At 48.8% G+C, this 22,315-nt stretch overlaps 1 protein-coding gene across 12 annotated transcripts in view; it reads left to right on the forward strand.

The window, feature by feature from the left end:
• Positions 1-22,315, forward strand: part of PTPRT (protein tyrosine phosphatase receptor type T) — a 1,057,545-nt gene that overhangs the window by 325,213 nt on the left and 710,017 nt on the right. For all 12 annotated transcript variants that reach the window (XM_059133123.1, XM_059133124.1, XM_059133125.1 and 9 more), the window contains exon 3: positions 19,694-19,965. In XM_059133123.1, the coding sequence (XP_058989106.1) occupies positions 19,694-19,965 (272 nt within the window). The remainder of the gene's footprint in view (positions 1-19,693; positions 19,966-22,315) is intronic.

The raw sequence follows: 22,315 nt of genomic DNA on the forward strand, positions 1-22,315 counted from the left end.
TATATGCTAGTAAAGCTGTTCAGCCTTAGGATAAAGAGAGAAGTTCCCCAGTTTTCAGAGTCAGGAACATCTTTTACAGGAAGAGCACAAAATTAAGCTGGCCTCAGCACTCAGTGTTGGAGAGTCCACGGAAGATCGTACTGTAGATCTCATGGCAAGAGAACAGCCCAAGAACATCTCAGGATATAAAGCCCACAAACCCTTGTCCTCAAGAATACATATACTCAAATTAAGTATAACTTCCATGAGCTCTTGGGGGGAAAAAAGTACTGAATCACAAAATCCAGCTAATTAAGAGTGAATAAAAATAAAAGATTCATGAATGCAGAACTCATGGTATAAGGATTGATGATGAGGAGCGCCTCCCTAGAAATGTAGAGTTAACAGTAAATAACTCTGACAAGTACAGTCATCGATCAGGATACGAAGATTTCTAACCCAGGCTGCTTCACGGCAGCAGCCACCAACGATTAAATCAGAGAAGTCGGCAGACAGGGAGAGGGGAGTTGTGAGGACGTGCGAGAGAAGAATCGCGCCATTTTTCACAGCGTGGAGTCATTAAACAGTGCCTAAAATGAAAATAAACAGTTAAAAAAACAATGCAGTCACTCCAGACTCTTAATGTTGGCTTCACCATCTGTATCCCTCACCTCACAGGGATCTTTTGGCAAATCTCTCATGGTGAAGAAACATTGGAAGGTCTAGATGTCTTTCAATTTTGTTTTCCTTTTCCTGTGGAAGACTAGTCAAAATAAATGACATGTAGGCGATTTAAAATAGCATAGAATGTTTTTCCCCCCACATTTGGTAGTGTTTCTCTCTAGTGGCTCTTCTGTCCATCGAGTCACGCTCAGCCATCTTTTCTGTCTCTGTATATGTACCATGAGGCATTTACTATGATGTTTGCCATATGGTAACCATAGCTATTTCTGGGTGGTGAGACTTGGGACTTTTTTTAAACTTGCATCTCTACGTTTCTGTAGTTTCTTCCGTTCTTCAAAATGTGTATCGTTTTCACCATAACAATAAAGTGATTTTTTTTTTTTTTTTAAATAAAAAGGCAGAGCACATCCGTCAAGATGTTAACTGTGGCCCACTCTGGAAAGTGGAGCTCAGGGATGTTTATTATTTTATTCTTTGTAGGCTTTTCTATTTTGTGCCACTTTAAAGAGCATAAAAGAAAAAAAAAAAGGTGGAAAGGGGTTTGTTCTGGGTCCCGTGGTTAGAAAGTGGTGGAGCTGTGGACTCTACCTTGAGCCTAGAGGACAGGAAGTTCTAAGACAGAGTGGGCAACCCCATGGGGCAGAAGCATTGAAAACCCCTCTTGAATCTGATTTTCCCCCTGTGGGTGGAGTGGGGAGCAGTATTTTAGTTCTTGAGTTCCTTGTCATCTATCGAATGCCCAAACTTTTTTTTTTTTTTTTTAATTTGATAGAGATCACAAGTAGGCAGAGAGGCAGGCAGGGAGAGAGAGAGGAGGAAGCAGGCTCCCTGCTGAGCAGAGAGCCCAATACGGGGCCCGATCGATCCCAGGACTCTGGGATCATGACCTGAGCCGAAGGCAGAGGCTTTAACGCACTGAGCCACCCAGGTGCCCCCGAATGCCCAGACTTTTATACGAATCCTTAAACCCAAGGTTGTGAGAGCTGGAAGGACTCTGGAAATCATTCCGTCTTCCCTGCCCATTTAATAAATGAAGGACTGGAGGCACCAGGTGCTGTTGCACAGAGCACTGGCTTTAGACCTGGAAAATACTGAGGCAATCGAGCACAGTCGTCAGTGCGAATTGGGCCAAATGCTTTGTCTCAGCTCTCCGTGAGCAGAGTCCATCTCCAACTCCTAACCAACCCTAGGGGAGCACTCTGTGGCCTTGGTGTGGGTGCCTGATTCAGGTCCAGTGGATTTTTATTTTTATTTTTATTTTTATTTATTTTTTTTTAAAAGATTTTTTTAAAAAAATTTGTTTGGCAGAGATCACACGTAGGCAGAGAGACAGGCAGAGAGAGAGAGAGAGGAGGAAGCAGGTTCCCCAAGGAGCAGAGAGCTCGATGTGAGACTCGATCCCAGGACCCTGGGATCATGACCTGAGCTGAAGGCAGAGGCTTTAGCCCACTGAGCCACCCAGGCACCCCGAGACGTTAATCTTCTTGAGAGGGATGTTTTATCGTGTCTCATTTCTTTTTAAAGACAGCAAAGCAGAGATTAACCATTCGTGTAAGTGATGGAGGGAAACCTCAGTCCTGAAAAGTGAATGAAGAATTGGGAGCCACATGTTTGGAGTGAGACAGAGGGTGCGGAGGAGAGCCCAGGGCCTAGCAATGCTACTCCAGACACTCAGAGTCCAGGGTGGAACTAAGTGCTGAGATCCTTTAGGAATCTGACCTCCTGCACCTTCCCACAAAAATTCCCATGAGGACTCCATGAGAGGCAAAGGCCATTACAGGTAGGACAGATATCTCTTTGACAGAATCTGGCAGGGCCATCCCCCAACTCTAAGCCTAAATGAATGGCCAAGAAGAACATTAAGGGGTGCCTGGGTGGCTCCGTAGGTTAAGCGTCAGTACTCTTGGTTTTGGCTCAGGTCACGATCTCAGGGTTGTGAGATCGAGCCCTGCATCGGAACCTGCTTAAGATTCTCTCTCCCTCTTCCCTTGCCACCCCCTCCTCCATAAGCAAACAAACATTAAATCGGGCACTTATGCTGTGCCCCCAGCAAAATTGAAACAAGCCTTTAATTCTTCCCTGTCTCTCTAGTAGAACCTAAAATAGGACAGACATCCCTTTATAGCCAGAACAGGACTTTCTCAAAGTTCTGTTGTTTTCCTCCTGCCCCTTCTTTTTCCATCTTGGTGGAGGCTGAAATTCACCAATACAATAAGACAAACATTAGCAGGGAAATTACGGTGGCAAGTTGCATCTTGGAAGGTGTAGTTTTCACCAGTAGAGTGCCATAGGTGGGCTGGGGTGCTTCTCTGGATGGGGGTTTTTCCACGTACACCATCTGTTCATGGTGTCCGAGAACCAGACAGTAAGCCTAGGAGATCATCCAACCGCCATCCTCCTGAGTCTAATCACCACTCATAATAATAACAACTAACATTTACTGAGAGCTTAGTTTGCTGGGCATTCCTCTAAGTCAGGGGTCTGCAAATTACCGTCCGAGGGCTGCCTCTGCCACCTGTTTTTGTCAAGTTTTATTGGAGCACAGACCCATTCATTTATTGTCTGTGGTCGAGTCACCGTGACAAAGACTGTTATGGCCTGCAAAGTCTAAAATGTTGGTTACCTGGCCTTGCATGGGAGAAGCCTGCCAGCCTCTCTTCTGAGCCATTGCATAAAATAACTCAGTTAATACTGATGGTGATCTTGAGAGGCTGGCATTTTTGTTGCCCCCATCTCGCAGATTGGGAAACAGAGACATGGTGAGTCTAAGTAACACACCTTGCGATGCACCATAGGCACTGGCAGAGCTGGGGTTATCCTGCAGGTGGTCTGAATCCGGGCCCAGCATCTTCATCATTCTGCTGCGCTCCCAAGCATGAATGCATACGGCAAAAGAATATTCTGTACATTAGAAAGTAGGGTGGGAAATGTGCCCATCCAGGTGCTTCCCAAGCAGAGGACTCTCCACACCAGGGCCTCTGACAGGCAAGGCACCATCCCGCTGCCCTTGTTCCACCAGGAAAGTGTGTGAAATGTGAGTCTGGGTTGTTCAGAAGGGAATAGCTTGAGACCGTAGAGATGTTGATGCAGCCTCACGACCTATGCTGTAAAAATGACGCAGTGCCAGAAATGCACGGGCTCAGAAAATATACCATTCATAGGTTCTTCCTGGGGAAATAATCACTGAAAAGGCACTTCAGAGCTGGGAAAGATGAGCTAAAAATCAGGAACTCAAAATGAGGAAATTGTGGGATGAAAGGCTGCTGAGCATCCCTGGGGGGCCATCTCCAGAAGTCCTATTCAACTTGTTCCAAGGCTCTCGAGGAGAATTTTCATCTCGGCAAACTGTCTCTGATTAAGTATCTTGACTGTTTTGTTCACAGCTGTATTCCCAGGGCCTACAACAGTGCCTGGCGCGTCACCCGCTCAATAGACATTTGTTGTAGAACAACCCGGCGACATCAGTGCACAGTGAATCCCACAGAAGGGATGCTTGGGACTTTCCCAGTGGCCTCACCGGTGCAGCTTTGGGGCGGACAAGCTCCCTATAAACCGCAGTCCCTCATTAAGACTTTCCTTCAGGAAGAGTTTACCAAGTGAAGTCCCAAGCCCAATTAGATGCCACAATTCCGTAGAAGGCAACTAACCTCATGCCAGGAAGTTTGACTATAAAGATATACCTCAGGGTCTCCTGTGGTTGTCTTTCTGTATTGGATAATTTTTACACTTGGTTCTACTTGCCTGTTTCCCTCCCCCTCCTGATATCACTTTATAATGAAAAACAATACAAAAGCACATCTCCAAGTTTAATGTTTTATTATTTCTACAGAAATCCTCCTAGGTGACAGTCTGAGGCTCCTCTTTGGGTCCTGAGCCCAGTAAGGCTGTTCCAGGCTAAGTTGTATCTGCCCGTCCACCTTCACACATTGGATGTTCTAACCCATGAGTACCTCAGAATGTGACCTGATTTGGAAATGGGGCCATTGCAGATGTAAGTGGGCCCGTAATCTCGTCTGGTGTCTTTATGAAGAGGAAATGGCGAGTCAGATGCACTTAGAGGGAGAATGCCCAGTGAACCTGAAGACGAAGATTGAAGAAGATGGCCGGCAAGGCACCAGAAGCCGGGGGAGGGCCACGGCATGGGTTCCTCCTCACCGTGCTCAGAAGATAGGGAGCATCACCTGCCAGCACATTGGGCTCAGACTGCAGCCTTTGGGACAGTGAGGCTAGAAATTTCTACTGTGGGAGCCACTCTGTTGGTGGCACTTTGCAGTACTTAGTTACTACAGCCCCGGCAAGGAGCCTGGAGCGGGTGCTAGGAGACAGGGACGGCAGAAGTAGGAAATCTACAGCTGACAGAGTTGGAAATAGGCTGAGAAGGAAAGGGTGAGTGGAGAGTGAGCAGTTAGGATGAAGGCATCGAAGACTCTCGGGGGTTCTGGGATGTGATCTGAAGATGGCCCAGTTGACAACGATGGGGACATGTGGACGGCTTCAAGTTTGCAAGTGCAACTGAGAGACTATATGTCTATTTGTACGGGACAGAGTTTTCTCTGCCTTGTGAGCCACAGAGGAAGCTACGTCCCCTCTCAGGGCAGTGAGTGCCTCTTCCAGGCTGGTCTACGGAGGGGGGCGATGCTCACAGGTCTTCCCAGAAGTGGGGATGGAAAGGCAGGTGCGTGTGAGATGGTTGAGGGCTGTGGTCCAGAGCCTGTGCTCTGGACCTGTGGTACAGTGTTGTGACTCCACCGGATGCCCGTCCTTTTGTGGGGAATATCGGGAACATCCAGGACACAGAAGCTGGCACGTGTCTCCCCAAATAGGCTGAAGCCCTGAAAACCCGTTTGCAAAGAAAGTACTTCTCAGACTTGAGTGTGCATTGGCATCCCGGGCTCCGTCTCCTCCCTGACTAGGTTCCACTCTGGAACTTCTGCCCCAGGACATCTGGGTGGGACCTGAGATATTGGCTTTTCTGTCAGGTTCACAGGTGGTGCTGCTTTTCTGGTTTGGGGACCACGTTTGGAGAACCACCGGCAAAGGGGGATGCTCCTTGGGGTAAACTGCCAAGAGCTCTGGTTTCCTGGTGCCTCCTGGAGTCTTCCCATGGGTGGAGAGTGAAACTGGGACCTCCCTGATCTTGCCGGTTTGTAGGGCCACCTGTCTCACCCTCCACTGTAGTCAGAGATCTACAGAAGGGCTTAGGTGCTGCCACGGATGCTGACCTTGACTGCTAACGTTTGCATAGATCTCACAACGTGCTGGGCTCTTCCACAAATATGTCAAGTTCTTGTAACAAACCTCCAAGGCAGGTACCATCATTCCCACCACTCTCCTCTCATTTTATAGCTCAGAGAGGTTAAGTAACTTTCCCGGGGTCACACAGCTGGTAGCTGGGAGAGCTGGGGTATGCTGAGGCAGTCTGGACCCAGAGTCTGCGTTCTCCAGTATTCCACTGTCCCTGCAGAAAAAAAGAGGCAGGAAATGACCGTAGTGATATTGGCCGTGTGACTTGGCCTTTCTTGGCCCTCAGTCTCACCTCAGAAAAGGAAATCACTTTTCCTGTCGTAGGTGAAAGAAATACCTTTACATTAAAAAAAATGCTGTCAGGATTAATTGGTTAACAGCTGTCAAGTTCTTGTATCTCCTTAGAGGGTGGTGGAAGAGGAGGAATAATTATTGTGCTATTTTCTATGCAGACCCTAGTACATTTGGGGGAGTCAGTAAGTGGCTAATGATATTCGTGGTAATTGGCAGTGATTGAAGGGGGGTTTCAGAGGAGAGGCCTTGCTGAGGTGGGGCGGCAGTGGAGAGCCTCATGGTTGATGGTCAGTGGCTGGAGCTCTCCTATTCTTGAGATTGGGGAGCAGCGTGTGGCCCAGGGTTGGAGGGAACCTGTTCCAGCAGATTAGCATCACTGCCTGCTCCATAGCCCCAGAGGGAGAGTGGGGCGGCACTGCTTGTCAGCTGGCCCCAGTTTACAGACCTTGGCCCTCCGAGGGCTGGCCAGTAGAGACCCAGTTAGACCAGTGGTTCTCCAAGTGTGGCCCATGGATCAGCTGCCTCAGTTTCTCTCAGAAACCTGTTAAAAGTGCAAATTCTTGGCCCCACCCCAGACTACTGGGGGGTGGAATCCAGTGATCCTTCAGGAAGCTTTCTGGGTGATTTCTGATGGGTGCTGCAATGTGAGAAACACTGTTTCAGAAGGAAATAGCCCTGACCTTGGAGTCAGATGCACCAATCTCTGAGTCTTGGCACTACCACCTGTTGGCTGTGTGGCTTTGGGCATGTCATTGTGAACCTCTCTGGAGATCAAGTTCTTTGTCTATAAAACAAGGGTGGGAGACTCAAGAGGCGGTCTGTAAGGTACGTGCTCTGTTAGCCACATTTTGTTCTCGGATCTCTACGGGTTATGGATGGTCTTAGTCTTCTTGGCTTTGAAATGGGCCGTTTCAACTGCAGAGAACTTTTTTGCCACTCCTTCTCTACCTGCCTGGCTCCCGAATTACGAAGGCCTCAGTGTAGAGTCTGAACTCTACACTGTGTTCTAGGAAGTTGTTGTTTTTCTTTTTATACCGCTCCCCAAATCAAGTCTGGGTTAGATCTCTCTCCATGTCCACACCCACATCCCAGAGCCCCCACATCCTTCTCATGGCTGCTCACTTGTCTGTAACCGGCACCGGGGCAAGGACTATCGTGCTGATGACTGTTTCTCTGGAAAAGGTCCAGCACATCATGCATGTGTAAGTAACATCTGAGGTTAGAACCGATTCCTTCGGTTTATAGACAGCTTGGTTCCAGTGGACTTTGGGAGAAAATGTGTGGAGGGGATAGTCTTCATGCTTGGATCCAGATGCGGGAAACAGAGGCATAGAGAGGTACGAGCGAGCTGACTTAGGGAGGCAGTGGCAGGGAGAATGCATGGAAAAGAAGACCCCAGTGGGAGAGGATTGGAGGGGAGGGTGCTGTAGGGTTGGGGTACAGACCATCTGTAGCATGTCTCTGTGGGGGCAGAGAGGCCCACCTGATGGTGGCATCAGAGAGTGTAATACCCTGACCCAGGCGAGCACGAGGTGGTCAGCCAGTGGAGAGCAAAAGAACGTGATGGCATCTTTTAGCCAGCGTTCCCGGTGAGAGGTCTATCCTGGCACCACCAGGGTAGGCCTTTTGCAGGGCTCAGAGGGGCTCGGAACCTTTATTTAGAGATTTATTTATGACGGACAGGGTTAAGGACCTCCTTGAGAAAGAGATGGACACTCTCTCCAGAAAAAAGGCAGATCTGTTGATCTCGCCTCTCAGCAGGTGCGTGATCAGGTTGCTGTCCGAGTCAGACCCCGTCGTTAGGAGGGGAGGTGGAGGTGTCAGGTGAGGAGAGGGCAGGCTTGAGTCCCGCATGCTTCTCCGAGCCCTGGTATTTTAAAGCTTGGGAAATAATAGCAGTGACCCAATTTAGTAACGTGAAGGCAAGACAGCACTATTTTAACAGGCTTAGTCATCTCTCCGCTTCGCTTCGCCTTTTTTTTTTTTTTCCTCTCCCCTCCACTTCCATTTGTGTCTTTTCCCATTGCAAATATACGAGGGTAATAATCCCGTATTTTCCATGGAGCATGGCAAACATGCTATATATAAGACACAGTTGAACATTCTGTGAGTGTAATTGGAGCATAAATGTAACTAATCAAAATATTATCATGCCAATGGATGTGTGAAGAGTTTGGAGATTTAAAAAAAATATATATATATATATATTTTAGTTCCATGTCATTTCAATTTAAGAGATTTAGAGCTGCAGAAGCAAAGGACTCAGCCCAATGACTGTCAGGAACGATTTGGGGTCTGACAATGTTACAGGCAGCCCTGTTGTTCTCTTTACTCTTAATATGGCAGCAGCCTGACAACTGATTTTCTTTTTGTTCTTTCCTCCCACACCTTGCCCCTCTTCCTGCCTGCCCTCTGCTCCCCATGGCACTGGCCCCTAACCCCGGGGAGCTGGAGATCCCTCCTTGCCTCCCAGCCAAGCGCACCGCCCCCCTCACGTGCAGGAGCCCAGAGCTAAAGGAGGAGCAGGATTTCCTGCATTTGCATCTTGGCTCTGCTACTGGCTGTGTGGCTTTGGGAGAGTTACCTAATCTCTCTGTGCCCCAGTTTCTTCATTTGTATGAGGAAGATGAGAACAGCAGCTAGGCAGAGGGCTGGTATTCGAATTGAATGCACATAAGTAACATGTGAGAGTGTGTGTGTGTTGCTGTTAATTAGTGGGCATGGTATGGATGGAAAGGAGCTCTTGGGGGGACATAAAAATCACTGGGTTTCTCCAGAAGCAGGACCCAAGGTAAAGGGTCTTTCCTTTTCACCCCCACCACCCCGAAGGAGCCTTGATAGAAAATCCAAGCCAGTCCTGACTGCTTGCCCGCCACTGACTAGTTCTGTGACCATACAACTTGGGAACCACAGGCTTTGCTAGCTGCACACGTCTGATGCAGGTGAAGAAATGGAGCGAGAATTCTTGGCTCCCAGAGGCACTGTGTTTCTGAAACAGGTTCACAGGAGAGGGTGGGAGTCCAAAGGGAGAGTGGCATCTGCCCTTCAATTCTGTCTTGACCTTGTCTGAAGAGTTGTGATATTTCCCACCTCAAAGAGCCACTAGAACAAGCCTTATGTCTCCCCTGCCGTCCATGCTGGGTGTTGCAGAGTTCTCACTTGGGTCATGCGTTGGGTTGCGTCGTCTTCCCGGTGATAACACGGATTTTTTCCTGCCGGGATGTTGAGCTACGCTGGGATGCTGGGGGAGGCGAGCCGTGGAGTTGTGGAAGAGGGTAGCCCAGGTCCTGGGGTGTCCTATAGGGTTGTGTTGGGGGGCCTTTCTCATCACAGCATCCTAGTAAGTTCTAGAAGAGGAGCGTTGGGTGGAAGACTTTTGTTTTTGTTTGGGGTATGGAGGGGATGAGAAGTACTTAAGGGGTGGCCCAGGGCTTCCACTGTATTCTGCTTTGTCACCATCTCCTCCCTCTCCCCCTGCTCAGTGTCCTTCTCCTCATCTGTGTTTCTCCTTCGGTACCGCCCCCTCCGCTGCCCTGCCTCTTCCCGGCTGTGTGCTCCTCTGCTTTCTCTTTTCTTTCCTTCCTTCCGCCTCCTCTCCCTCCCTTGCTACTCTTTCTCCCTCCCGCTTCCCCTCTGCTGTCATCATTTTCTCAGGAATGGGGAAGGAGCGCAGGCAGCCCAGGGGCCTGATCTCCGGGCACACATGCCCGTGGACAGATCCCCTTCCAATAGCACCTTCAAACCAAATTGCCTGGGGTTAATTCCGTTTTTAAACGACCTCATCCATACCTACGTGGGTTATCAGATAGTGTTTCTTGGAAACGTGCCTTTAACGCATTTGCATATGAAATGTTTAAACCCCAACTTATTGGTCTGAATGAATGATTACAGAAATGGTTATGACTTGTTCACACAAATTGACTCTGACAAAATGTCCACAATGCTCAGTTCCTTTGAAACTTCAGGAGGTATTTTCCTTGTTTTAAATAGATATTATATATCCATTAAGCCATAATAAATCCCTCCTCCCCATTTTCTGGTGTATTAGAAAAGAAGGAAATTTCTTTCCTTTTTAATTTTTTTGGATACATGATAATTAGAGTGCTTTCATTGATACTATGGATAAAGTTGAATGATAATATTTGTTATTCTGGCTATTTTAAACTGTTGTGTTTATGAGTGGCTTTTAGTGATGGTTAGTTTTCCTGATACTGTTGGTGGAAATGTGCGTCTTTTCTATGTTCATTTTCTTACTTTATAGTGCCTTGTGTTTTGGGGTGCTTTTGGTGCCCCCTCCTCTTTATATTGCTACCAGAGAGCTAAACGTCAACATTCTGGACTGCTAAACATAGCCTTGTCCAGAATAGATAGGATCAGCAGCATGGGAATATGTAATCTCTGGGCCTTAGCGAAAGCCAGTGACAGTAAGTGGCATTTAAGTAGTTTAATGAAGGACCCTGGCTGGGCTGGGCTGGGGAGATTTCAGGAGTTAGCATTACCTGAGCAGAAACCCAGAAGCACGGAAGTGTGCTGTGTATTAGTTTCCTGTTGTTATAACAAATCTTGACAACTTCAGGGGCTAAAAGTAACACAGATTTTTTTATTGTATAGTTCAGGAGGGCAGAGATCCTGAATGGTTTGCCCTGGGCAAAAATCAAGGTGTCTGTGGGTCTGTGTTCATTCCCAGAGGCCCTAGGGTAACAATCTGTTTTCTTGCCTTTTCTGGAAAGTTCTTGGAGGCCCTCCTGGATTTCTCGGCTCATGGCTCTCCCTTCATCTTCAATGCCAGTGGCAGAGCCTCTTCTAGTCCCTCCCTGATCTTGCCTCTTCTGTCTCTCTTGCCTGGAGTAATCCACCCCCATCCTGGGGTCCTCTGGTTGGCAACCTGAACTCTGATTCCCCTTTGCCATGTTAAGGTCTCATTTTCACTGGTTCTGGAGGCCAGAACATGGACATCTTTGGGAGACTGGACGACCACTGTGCAGGCACAACCCCCTCATCCTCCGTGTTCCTGGCTTTAAAACAGGGATAGCATGGTGCCACCTCACCGGGGTGCCCAGAGATACATACATCAGTGCCTGGCCTATTCTGCGTTCTCAATAAACATGAGTAATGTTCAACATCAAGGGCACTGGGCCCATGGACCTCTGCTACTGGCCATTTCTTATTAACCTGGACTGAGTCAAGTCCAGTTTTTCACTTAAGAGTCACTGAAAACAGTTACAAAATTAAAAGTTTGATGTGGAGCTTTCATTGTCCCATTTTTCTAGATGAGAACACTGAGGCCCAGTGAGTTTTACTGACTTGCTTGTTCCAAGTTGCACAGCTGAGAAACCGCAGCAGCCGCACTGAAAGCCGCCAGCTCTCCCGGCTGCGGCGCCAGCCCTCGCTCCGTGCCATCCCAGCTGCCTTGGCTTGGGGCAGCGCCGGGGTCCCTGCCGCCATCCGCTCCCTGCGCGTCGGTGCTGGCGCTGGGAGCTGGCAGGGCCACCTGTCTGCAGGGATGGCTCTGAGCTCTTGGAGCTCCAGGCCCTCAGCTGCCAGTTGCCTGAGCACACTCATGTAATCTTAATGAACAATGTGCAAAGCCATTAAAAACTCAATTAGGGCTTTCTTTTTACTGCCGACGTGAGGAAAGGCAATCCTGAGGTGCTCATGTGTAAACACAATAGCCGCCATCTGCCACAGAGAAGCGTTTCCCCTCCAAAAAGGGGGTCTGTGTTGCAGACGCATCAATAACGGGGCGCGTATCAAGGCGTTATTATGCACGGAGGGAAAGAATGCAAAATTTATGGCTAGCCAGAGAGTACTTCCTGGTTTAATTCCACAATTTTCGGTGCTATGTATAATAACTATGAGGATACTAATGCTGTTTTATGTTCCTTATCACGTCAGTGGATTTTGGGGGGAAGAAAAGGAGATGGGAAAAGAATATATTTACAGTCTTCCTCTTTCTTGTTTCTGACTGATCTTGGCGCAATGACTGGCTTATTTTTGATCTCCAGGAAACTGACAGCCCCGGGATGATATTAATTAAGCCAACCTGTTGATCAAAGAGGGCCCCACCGAGCTGCTGGTAGATTAGGGCTCTCACGCCTTAACCATCTCCAAACGGCAGGCCTGGGCTCCACTCAGAGATCCGGCTTCCTTCCTTTACGGAGGATGTGGCCGGACCTCTATAAGGTGCACTATGCTTACGTGGCTGAATGTTCTGGCTTTCAGTGTCTGGGCCTTTGCACGTGCTGTTCCCTCTCTTTGAAATGCTGTCTTAAATTGCCACCAGACGTATATCCAGGAAAGGAATCCTGATGGGGAAAGAGGAGAGGCTCACCTAGACCCTACTGTGGGGATTTAAGCTGTAAACCTTCTAGGATCTCTTCACATCCAGTGATGTACACTAACCAACTGAGGATATTCCTGGGGAAGGGGTGCTGGGAGAGAGGCAAACTGGACCATGTGCCATTAGGATATCCTAGTATACACTCAGTTGTGTCCTGCAGACAGGACAGGGACCTGTTGTAGGGGGTGACTACAGGGCCACAGCGGAGGAGAAAGTTTGTCTCAGAGGGCAATGCCTAGTGGAGTTCAAGGGGCAGTGGCCCTGCATGAGCTGAGCCTGCCCCATGATGGAGGAGCGGAAAACAGACCTTGTAAGTTGGCAGAAGGAACTGTCTCTTGAACCTTACTGACTTTGGAGCCAGAGCAGGTCTGTTGCGTGTCCCCGAGGGTGTATCTCAGCAGATAGATGCTGGCAAGGACCCTCCCCGTCCCTGAGAAACCACAGCTTAAAATGAGTGCCCTCGGGGGCTCTAGGCTGGAAGTGCCTGGAGGACTGCAGGCTTGACATTGGTTTTTTTTTTTTTAAAAAGAGATTTTATTTATTTATTTGACAGAGAGAGATCACAAGTAGGTAGAGAGGCAGGCAGAGAGAGAGGGAAGCAGGCTCCCTGACATTTGTTAATTCAGCCGCCAGGGAGCACGTGCCTGGGGGACTCGGAGCAACACCTGTGGCAACACATGCGGAAGATTGCTGGGAGCTGGAGTTTGTGCCGGGACACGAACAGGGTGGCAAGCTGTCCAGATCCCACCACTGGGGCTTCTCATTCTGCGCTCGCTGGCTGGAGACTTCTGCTGTCTATGTGTTCTTCATACCCTGGCTCCATGTCACCTGTGCCTAGGAGATGCCCTGACCCCCCACCCCCACCCCACCCCGGTCAAGTTCATCACCCTTCTCTCTGTGATGTCATCCCGTCTGTGCTCTACTCCAAAGCTGTCCTTTCGGATGCATGAGGCCAGATCCTGTTTGGTCTGCTGTGATTTGAGGCCTTGTCTCTGCTGCTGCCCTCTCCATAGTGGGCTTTCTCAGGCTGGGCCCCTGATCCCTGGGTCAGTGACTCACGGGCTTCTAGTTCAGAAATGGGAGTCAGGTGCTCCTGCTTTGTGGAACCCAGAACGTGTGTCTGAGTCTTACCCACAGAGCGGGCTGGGAAAGAGGGCATCTGGCCTCTTCTGTTTCTGTGGGGGAAGGGAGGTCCTACTTCAAAGTAGGGGAGTTCCCAAATGCAAGGAGGTAGTTCACATACTGGGTGACCAGACCACCAGGACACTTTCTCTGGGTCATCAGTCTGATTAACCTGGGGTGGGGGTAACCATGCAGACGTCATATGTGGGGAGCAGTGTGTGACTGATGTTCACAGTGGCCAGCAGCCCTGAGGAGTTTCTACTGCTGAAGGGTGGACCTCCCCTACCTGGAACCCTAAAACTTTCTCGTTTTTTTTCTCCAAATTGAGAGCCAAATGAGAGGACCCTGCCTTTCATTTTCATTCATGCCCACTTCCAAGGCTTTGGTGATGAGCAGATCTCATGGTGCAAGGAATCTTCTACATTCATGGGCGAGCACTCATATTCTCCCAGGCTACCTGCAGTTGACAGCCTCCACCAGCCGCTTTGATTGGGCCTTGTGCCTCTGGTCCACTGGCTTGGAAATCCATATGTGTTTATGTTAATATGAGTGTCTGATGACCGAGTAACAGTCCTCCAAAGATGACCATGTCCTTGTCCCTGGAACCTCTGCACGTTACATTATGGGGCAAAGGGATTTGCAGAAGTGATTCAGTTAAGGATATTGCAACAGGGAGATCATTCTGGATTCTCCTGGTGGACCCAGTGTGTATGAGTCCTTCTGAGAGGGAGGCAGGAAGACCAAAGTCAGAGACAAGAGAGTTGACAGTGGAGCTTGAGGTTGGAGTGAGGTCCTTTCGAAAAGGAGGAAGGGGCCAGGAGCCAGGGCATGTTGGCAGCCTCTAAAGCTGGACAAGGAAATCGAACATCTTCTGAAGCCTCTAGAATGAAAACAGCTCTACCAACACCTTAATTTTAGGCTTCTGACCTACAGAACCATGTAAGAATAAATTTCAAAAGTTCTGTTAAGCCCCTGCACTTGTGGTAATTAGTTATAGCAGTCACAGGTCACCAAACCAGTACCTAAATCTTGTATCCCCTGAGCTTTTACCTGCTTGACTTTTGGGCCTCTGTCTGCTCTCAGAAGGCTCTCCCTTGTCCTGAGTGATGAGATCAGTTGCATTGGATGTTTCATGTCGAGAAGGAACCCTTTCTGGACTCGTTGGGAAGCCCACTCCCACAAGCTGCTTCTTGGAGAGCATCAGCAGGGCTGCTGCTAAGTCCTCTCCCCAGGGCTGCAGTACCCCTGCCCTCCCGCTGGGGGTGCCACCTGCTGATGCTGACTTTTCACCCTGTCACCTTGTGTCACTGGGACTCCAGAGCAGCACTGCTCATTCCTCTGGTTTCACCAAGACATTCCTGAGCAGGACTCCGTCCTGCTGTACCTTTCTGGCCTGCACCCTGCCCTCCTTTGTGGGTAGGTGCACGGGAGCGGTGGGCTGGGCAGTCATCATTTTGTGTCCTTTTTTTTTTTATGTTTCCAATGATCTTGCCTATTCTCTCTGAGCTGTGCCCCAAAGCACATACCTTTCTGTCTAGTCTAAAGGCTGCGACATGCGTATCAAATCACCCAGATAGACATGAAGGGCCAGAGTGGTGGTGGTGGTCATAGTAGTATTATTATGACCTTGACCCCACCTAGTGCTGGCCACCGAAGACAAGTGATCTTAATGAAGATCTAAGATATTTCTTGCTTTTTCAAGAGTTCATGCTCAGAGTGTGTGATTTTCCTTTTCTTCTTTCTTTCTGCTTCTCTTTACACTAGGACACTGCTCTTAGCAATGTCCCTCCTTGGAGCGTCTTGCGGCTTTGCTTAGTAACTATCATTTTTCATCTTATCCCCTTAAGTAAAGGGACTAGGAGGAAGCAAGGGCTCTGTGGGGGTGCCAGAACAATAACGCTAGCTGCGGAAATCAACGTCACAATTTCAGTGTCTTAATAACCCAGTAACAGTTTATTCCTGGTTTACTTAAAGCCAAAATAAGCATTCCTAATGGGTGAATGGCCTGTTCTCATGATCATGGTCATTCAGGGAACCAGGCTCCTTTGATTGTGTTCCATTTCTCTTGGAATCCTAGGCTTTCAGCTTGCTGGTGCATGAGAAAGACAATGGCACAGTGATTCTTACACCTTAGTGCGCATACAAATCCCTGGGGATCTTGAAAAAAAAAAAAAAAAAAGAACATTTGGATTTAGTAGACCTGGAGTGGGCCCTGAGATGCTGCATTTCTTCCCAACTCCCAGGTGATGCTGATGCTGCCAGTTCAAAGACGATCCTTTGAGAGACAAGATAACGGAAAGTGGAGGAATGGGGGTAGGGGTGAGGAGAGGGAGGTAGCTTTTATGAACCAAGCCTAGAAGTGGCACACTTTCCTACTCAGGCTCCCTTGGCTAGAACCCAGTGGCATGGCCCCACCAACCTCTAAGAGGCGGCCACGGAACGTAATCAGCGATGTGCCCTGAACAGCAAAGAGGACCCGTCTGTTCATCAACCTGCAATTTCTCCAAATGGAGGGTAGATGGAGGGCCAAGTACTGTGTCTCACCAGCTTTGTCTCCAGAGAGATGGAGCATCCTCGGCCAACACTGGGGCAGCAAGACAGAGAGCCGCCCTAAACATCTGTGTGTGGCTCTAGGTTATGTGGCTCTGCCTCCCCTGGGAGCCTGCCTCAAAACTGGAGCTGGGATGAAAAGAAGTAGGAGCCTGAGCTGGTGGGAGGGAAACTCTCCCGACTGTGCTGCGGAGTCTAGGCAGCCCGGTGTGGACTGCCGGGAGGACAGGAGCTGAAATGTCCATGGGGCGCCATGGGAGTGTGAATGAGAGAGCCCGGCACAGCTCGCTTCTCTGGCTGCCTTCTCTTCCCATAGCTGTGCCACACTTCTGCGGCTGGGACAGTCACATTTCTTATGTCTTCCCAGGGAACCTGGAACCCTGTGGAATATAAAGCAGCAGATACAGGCATGGATGCTAGCTCAGTCTTCTTTCTGTACTATTTTCCCCGTGCAGTGGTTCCTTCCTCGCTGCCTCATGGGGGAGGTTATGGTAGCTAAGATACTACATCTGACAAGGGGCATCTCTCCACTTACCGCGTGTTTCTGCCAGGCCATCAACAAGGAGACTTGATTCTCTTGGAAATGTGGAGGGGGAGCTGCTTTCAGTGGCTCTTAGCCTAGGTGGTGGAAAGTTTTCTGACAGGTGAGGTGGCGAACGTCTGAGATCCTAGGTCCCTGTTTCTCTTAGTCCCCTTGCTTCTTGTGGGCTCATTTTGGGGATGGGTCTCCTCAGGGGTCCTCTGTGGCCATCCCTGGAGGATAGCTCTGGCCCTGGGGATCTGGATGGAGTCAGAAGGAGGGAGCCATGACCATTTTGATGCTGAGTGTGCGGGTGCAGAGAATAAAAGGTGGGAAGCCTAATTTGGCCTCAAATCCAAGATACTTTCTCTAATCCAGTTTTGTAAATAATGAAATAGTTTTGAACTCTCTCTCTCTCATGTATCTATATATTTTTTTTTTTTTTAAAGATTTTATTTATTTATTTGACAGAGAGAAATCACAAGTAGGCAGAGAGGCAGGCAGAGAGAGAGAGAGAGGAGGAAGCAGGCTCCCTGCTGAGCAGAGAGCCCGATGCGGGACTCGATCCCAGGACCCTGAGATCATGACCTGAGCCGAAGGCAGCGGCTTAACCACTGAGCCACCCAGGCGCCCCTCATGTATCTATATTTTTAAAGGTTTTTATTTATTATTTATTTATGTTTTTTGAGAGAGAGACAGACAAAGAGAGTGGCGCGGCTGGGGGCACTGGGAGAGAGACTCTGAAGCAGGTTCCGTACTGAGCATGGAGCCTGACTCAGGGCTCGATCCCACAACTGAGAGATCACGACCTGAACCAAAATCAAAGGCCGGATGCATGACTGACTGAGCCACCCAGGCACCCCCCCTCCCGTATCTGTCCTTAAATTCGTTCAGAACCCAGGGAGGATGGGCTGTGGATGCCTGGTACCTTCTAGAACCCCAGCGAGCAGCAGATTGCCCAGCTCTTCTTAGCTGGCTGCTTTAGTCTTCCGGGTATTAGGGTGAATAAATGAGGCTACATTCTGAAGTGGCTCATCTCGACTGAGGATAAGCAGTCTTAAGGTTTCCTTCCGAATGGAAGATTTTAGTGGTTAAAATAAGATTTCAAAGCAACAGTGTTATTCTAGGTGGTAATATTCATCCCTGGATCCCCTGAGTTTATCTACTGTGTTTTATGATGCAATTTGTTTCCTAGCATCGTAGGGCTCTAAGTCACAGAGTTCGGCCCTCACAGTTGACTGTGGAATTTCCTTAGATGTCTCTTCCATCGTTCAGGTTCTGCTGAGCCACCTGTCATGGCAGGGAACTAACTCACTGTGTCTCCAGGCCATTGTTAGAAGGCCCTTTGAATGGAAATAGGTCTCCTGTGGTTTCTTTCCCCGGTCTGCCTCCGTGGCAAACAGCAGTGAGCTTTTATTCTCCTACTCATGGGTCTGAGCATGGATGGTGGACTGGAACATTGGAGTTGGGCGTGTTGACCGCATGGCTGTGCTCCAGGCTCTGTGGTGGGGATGGCCTGGTCCTTCAGCACTGGCTGAGCTCCCTTCTCCACCATGCATGTCTCCCCTTGATCCCCAGCTGAAAGGGGCAGCTTGCCAGGGCACGTTCTCCTCACCAAAGGTGATGGGAGAGCCAGAGGGCAAGCCCAGCTGGGGGTACATCTGTCACGCCTCTCGGTTCATCCTGTTGACGTCCTGTTGACCAAAGCAAGTGCAGTCCAACGTCAAGAGATGGAGACACGCCCTCTGCCTCTTCGGGGAGGCCCAGGACATGGACCGGGGAAGGTTGAAGAACTAGAAACAGCCATCAAATCTGTCAAAGCAACTCCAACGACGCTCGTTTCCTTTCTTTGGGCAGGCAACCTACTTAATGCTTGAAAAACGGTAGTCATGTTTGCTGTAGAGTGATAGTGTAAACGCTGAGTTGAAGAGAATCTGGGGTTCCTCCATCCCTTCCTGGCTGAGTGGCCCAGGGCAAGCCATTCAGTCTTTAAAGAAAATGAAAATCCTCTACCTCCCAGGGTCATTCTGAAGATTAAACTGAAAATAGTATATTAAAAAGACACCTAGCGTCACACTGGTACTCCTTAAGTGCTTAGTAAGTGTTACTTACTGTCCATTCCAGGCCGACCATCTTCCAGCTGGTTCTCACATTTCGCCAGAGTCTTCCTTGCTTACTTGAATATATTCTACTTTTTATATGTCCTCCTATGATACATAAACTCATGCCCTGTGCTGAATGCGGTATTAATGGATAGTTTGGAATTACTCCTCAGCCTGAGTGCAAGGGTCCTTGTGGAATATGTTGGAACGATACCTCCTTATTACAGAGGATCTGCTTCTGAGACAACCCAAGCCCGCGTGAGCTTATATGTCACATTTTACCCTTAGAGGCTGCAGTTAGCTGTACTCCTGGAGTTTTGTTCTATGTTTCCTTTAGGACCTGCTGGATAGAATGCTTCTTCTGTAAATGTTTATAGACTGTCTACTTTGTAGAAATACTAGTACATGTTGCTGTCCCTTAATTTCAATTTTGATTTTTTTTAAAAGATTTTCTTTTTTTAATTTTGGAGAGAGAAAGAAAAACAAAAAGGCACGAGTGGGAGAAGGGCAGAGGAAGAGAGAGAATCCCAAGCCAACTCTGTGCCGAGCAGGCAGCCAGATGTGGGCTCAACCCTAGGAACCTGAGATTATGACTTGAGCTGAAATCAAGAGTTGAATGCTTAACTGACTGAGCCACCCAGGCACCCTGATCTCTTAATTTTTAAACTGCCTGTTGAGCAGGTTTTAGAATTCCTACTCTTTCTTCTTCTGTAACTGGGATGTGGCTTCCTCAGGATCAGCTGGGCCCTCGTAGAGTGACTTGATTTCCGACCCCCATGTTGATGGATATGACTGATTATCAGAAGGATTTTCTTTCTTTCTTTGTCTCTATTTTCCATCCCCTTTGTGCCTCTCCAGGCTCCTTCATGATGGTGAACAGCTCTGGGAGGGCCTCTGGCCAGAAGGCCCACCTTCTCCTGCCGACCCTGAAGGAGAATGACACCCACTGTATCGATTTCCATTACTACTTCTCCAGCCGCGACAGGTCCAGCCCGGGAGCCTTGAATGTCTATGTGAAGGTGAACGGCGGGCCACAGGGGAACCCTGTCTGGAACGTGTCTGGGGTCGTCACCGAGGGCTGGGTGAAGGCAGAGCTTGCCATCAGCACCTTCTGGCCACATTTCTACCAGGTATGGTGTTCTTTGGTTTGATTTTTTTTTTTTTTTAAAGTGATCCTAAATCTATAGACCTCTTGCCCTACCTAGAGTTTGTTAGTCAAGAAAGGACTTCATTTACTTACTCACCATGCATCTTGTGTTTACTGAGCCTCTCCTGGCCAGACCTGTGGGCGCAGAGATGGTCCAGCATGGCCCTTGCCTCCCTGGAGATCCTGCTCAGGAAGAGGAGACCCTCAATAAACACCCAGTTACTGTACAGTGGGACACAGCGGGCTCCACAGGATGCTGGGGGAACAGAGGCATTGACGCCTTTTACAAACTAATTGCTTACAACAGCCTGATGGGTGAAGTACTATTGTTAATTCCTGTTTTATGGATGAGAAATGTGAGGTTCTGAGAGCTGGGATAACTAGTCAAAAGATCACCACTCCCTCCCAGAGGAAGAGGGTATTTGGGGGAAGGCAATTAGGAAGGCTTCCAGGCAGAGGTGGCAGCTAGGCTAAGTCTTGAAGGATGAGTAAGTGATTATTGAGCAAGGAGGGAAAAGGCATGTGATTTGTCAGGGCTAGTGCATGCCAGGGGCTGGAGGAGCAAGGGAGAGAGTTTTTGCAGAGTTTGGAAGCTGCCGCTTGTTTAAGGCTGAGACACAAAGGAGGTACGCAGGTGCCTAAGCTTGCCGAGGTGAGTAGGTTGTGGCTGGCTTTGAATGCCAGGCCACGGAGAGGAAGTGTGAGCCCTCCCCGAGAGCAGTGCTCCTCAAACTGTTGGGAAAGACCAGTGTTTTCCATTCAACTCCTTGTGGACCAGCACTTTCATAACTGTAGTAAAAATGTCTCAGCAATGCCACCTCCGTGCCCTGGCTTCTAAACACGTCTCCCACTTGGCCGCCTTCTCTCCGTGTGGATGGAGAACACACGCGGCACAAGCTGTAGTCAGTCCCCGGAGGGCGCCCAGGGAAGCCCAGCTGCGGGCCCACTTGGCCTGGGACTCTTGAAAGCTTTTCTTTTTTAAAAACCGCTTTATGTATTTATGTACGTTTCAGAGAATTTACCCATGTAAGTGTGCAATCCGGTGATTTTTAGTAAATCTACAAAGTCGTGCAATCAGAGCCATCGGCCAGTTTTAGAACATTCTCATCATCCCAATAAATCCTTTTTGCCTATTTTGCAGTTATTGCCATGTCTACTGTTGAAAGGGTTTAAGTCAGGAGGTGACATAGTCAGACGTGCATTTGGGGGATATTTCCCTAGAGTCTGTCTCAGCTTTGTGGCAAGAAAGTGGACCGGAGGCTGGCAAGGTTAGTGGTGGGAACTTCTGAGACATCCTTCAGTTTAGCGTCTGTGGACTGGGTTCAACAGGGGGACTGTGCAGGCAGCCACAGATAATATATAAACGAGTGGAAGCATGCAGCTGTGTTCCAATAAAACTTTATGTATAAAAACAAGAGGTGGGCCAGATTTGACCTCCAGGCCATTGTTTACTGAACCTTGAAGTAAGTAGTAAAACTGAGGTCTAGAGATGGGTACTGAAGTCCAAGAGCACACAGCAAATCATTGGGAAAGCTGAGACCAGAACCCGGATGCCTAAACCCAAGACTTCCCCTCCATATAACTGAGTATAAATAAAGTAAGTGTGTCTGTAAGTCCATGGATACCCCCAGTGAAGCCATAGGGCTCCAGTTAGAAAACCCCTATCTAGGGCCTGACGCAAAAGGATTATAGGATAGGGACACAGGTACACATGTAATGAGCAGGAAAAGTGATCCAGGACAGGGACAGTGTCAGTGTTGGCCCTGGTCTTTGAAGGGATACAGAGGGGAAAGAGGACATCTCTTGGGCATCCCCTTTGTCCCAGATCTGTGGTAACCTTATTGCCTTTCATTGACCTGCGTAGTAACTCCTTGTGTTGGAGAGCAACATGTCTTGTGTTCTAGAATAGGGCATGCCCTCGGTAGACTGGACGTTCCCATAATCCTCCCTAGGTCCTCTGGCACCAAGCTCAGTTTTCTGCTTTGGGGGGGGGGGGGGAAGCACATTATAAGAATCTTCCACTCACTAGCCGTGTAATGTTGGATGTATCCTGTCATCATTCTGAATCAGTTCCCACATTTGTAAAATGGAGAAGGAAATAGGTATGGTGAAGAGTTCTGCAGACTGAAGGAGATAGCATATGTATTAACCAATGTGTCAGGCTGGTGGCGGGCCTCAGCGACTGTTGGAAGAAAGGGAGGAGGGACAGAGGGAGGAACAGGAGATAGCGGAAGGGAGAAGGATGTCTTCGGTGAAGAAATCCCCACCGTGATTGAGCTGTCCTCTGTAAGTTCTGTATCCTTCCCTGTGATGAGCAGCCTCATCTGGGAGAA

This window comes from Mustela lutreola, chromosome 9 (genome assembly GCF_030435805.1).
Source record: "Mustela lutreola isolate mMusLut2 chromosome 9, mMusLut2.pri, whole genome shotgun sequence".
Lineage (NCBI taxonomy): Eukaryota > Metazoa > Chordata > Mammalia > Carnivora > Mustelidae > Mustela > Mustela lutreola.